This window comes from Arachis ipaensis, chromosome B07 (genome assembly GCF_000816755.2).
Source record: "Arachis ipaensis cultivar K30076 chromosome B07, Araip1.1, whole genome shotgun sequence".
Taxonomy (NCBI): domain Eukaryota; kingdom Viridiplantae; phylum Streptophyta; class Magnoliopsida; order Fabales; family Fabaceae; genus Arachis; species Arachis ipaensis.
In genome coordinates this window covers 125,598,300-125,600,556 of record NC_029791.2, presented here as the reverse complement: position 1 = coordinate 125,600,556, position 2,257 = coordinate 125,598,300, and the positions used below count along the sequence as shown (strand labels likewise).

Sequence of the window (2,257 nt, the reverse complement as noted above, 5' to 3'; positions counted from 1 at the left end):
GGATCAAATTATAGTAATTTATGTATAAATTCTAATAAATGTATATATAAATTATATATTTTTTGTATACAAAATCTTATAAATATTGGTATAAATTATTATTGACCAAATATTGTGTAAAAATAATAATATTTATTGGACACGTAGCATTGCTCGATTAAACAACTATAAGCCATTCGAATCCATGTACAAGCCAAACATGGCGTGGATTAATTACTGCACATATCATTAGCTCTAAATGTACAACAATTTACACTAAGAAAATGCCATCAAGAGAAGGCATGAATTCTTAATTAACCAGTCTCAACAACAAAAAACATAATTAGAACATATTTACACAATAAAAGCAAAAGCAAAGTCCAATTTCCTTCCTAGAAATAATGGAAAAAATTAATTAATAACTTTGAATGAGAACCCAAAAAACCTTGTAACAAGACCTCCATTTCTTCAACATCACCAGCTGTTTTGGTGGCCATGTTTCGGAGAATCATTGTCCTTCACCACCATCTTTTTTTCACTCAACTCTCTCACATATTCCTTCTTATTTGTATTCCTTACAGTTTTTCTTATTGGTTTTGAACTTGAAGAAGAAGAAAAAGAAGAAAAAGAGGTATCACTCAATACTGGAATTACATACCACAAAACACACGTGCAAAGTGTCGCCACCGATCTACCAAACACCGTCAAGAACACCAAAATCAATATCATAACAGCCGGAACATAGAAAGATGGATACTTCATCCTGTCCAAAGAGAACAACAAGCTCCTGTTATCAGATTCCAACAACTTGGGTTGTTGTTGTTGCTGCTGCTTTGATTCTTTTTCCTTAGTTATTGAGGTTTTTTGCATTGGCTCCGAGAAAGATGTCATGTGTCTTACTCTCACCTTGAGCTTTTCATCTTCTTGATCATCTCTCTTGCTGTTCTTCTTATGATTTTGGTCTTTGTTCTTCACCTTGACGACGATGGGGACAAAATCATCGTTGTCGGAATACGCGAATCGAACGAAGGATATGTCGTGAGGGTTCATCTTGGAATAAACCTTCTTCCTTCTCTCATCGAGTTCAGCAAGAAGTTCAGAAAACTTGTCTAATCCGCGTGTTGAGTATGGATTCTTGTCCCTGTTATTATCCCTTCTTTTTGAGTGCTTCTTTGGGGTAGAAGTAGAACTACTTTGACATGCCCCATCTTCTTCTTCGTGATTCAAATTGAAGCCGCAAACTAAAGAACTCAGCATGTGGAAATTAATTAAAAAGCTTAATTTTTTGAAAAAAAAAAAAAGAAAGTTTGTGTTGCTTTGTGGAACTTTAATTTTGGGAGCTAGGAAGGTATGTTAATGGAAGATTATTGCGTGAGGGAAGACTATTAAGAGTTTATATATTTGGAGGAGAGTGTGACTGGATCTAATTTCTAGACACGGCTTCAAAGTCAAAATTAAGGGTAAGGTTTTGAAATTTAATCCTATGAAACTTTCACACACACATATATAAAATATAAATCTAATGTGGCTCTGTTTGATCTTTGACTTCTTGGAGAGTACGTAGTTTATTCTTTTCAAGACCAAGTAATAATTCGTATTTAAAAATATAAAAGGGATTGTGTATCATAAATTATTGAAATTAGTTAACATGTTCCTTGGAAAAGAGGGATTTGACTTTTGTTGAGTGTATATATATATGAGGACGTATTCCAAGTTATTGCAAGCCAACATTTTTATATTTGCCATGGATCAATCATGATCATGTCTTCTAGAAGGAACGTGATACTGTTGAGACTTTTCATTAATTTTCCTTTATCATCTGCGAACTTTTTATTTTTATTATTGAGATTGTGATGCTGTTTTTAAATAATATAGATAGTTAATGTATTTTTTTTTATAGATAATCACAAATTTGAGGTACAATTTTGTGATTTTTTTTTTTTTGATATTATGAGGATTAGATTTGTGATTTATAATTTTTTTTTCACAAAACTGACCCACCGATTTGTTTATTTCTTAAAAATAATTTTCACTCCACACAAATTTGAGGCTCAGATTTCTTTATTACCCTAAATCTGACCCTAAGTTTTGTTTCCAAAAATAAAACTGAGCTTTTGTGAATTTCAATTTAAAAAAAAATTATTTCTATATCCATAAAAAACACACTATTTTTTCATAATTAAGTATAACATATTTTAAACTTCCATAACAAAAAAAATTAACCATCATCTGCTTGTTAATTAAAGATATATAATTACAATTTAATAATTATGAGATC

General features: G+C 31.1%; 1 protein-coding gene across 1 annotated transcript; it reads right to left on the bottom strand.

The window, feature by feature from the left end:
• LOC107606359 lies at positions 158-1,451 on the bottom strand. Its single transcript, XM_016308418.2, has one exon. The coding sequence runs from the start codon at positions 1,234-1,236 to the stop codon at positions 454-456; it is 783 nt and encodes a 260-aa protein (XP_016163904.1). The 5' UTR covers positions 1,237-1,451; the 3' UTR covers positions 158-453.

What these genes read in the sequence shown, in the direction of transcription:
- LOC107606359 (XM_016308418.2), bottom strand. Translation starts at nt 1,236, where the DNA reads ATGCTGAGTTCTTTAGTTTGCGGCTTCAATTTGAATCACGAAGAAGAA.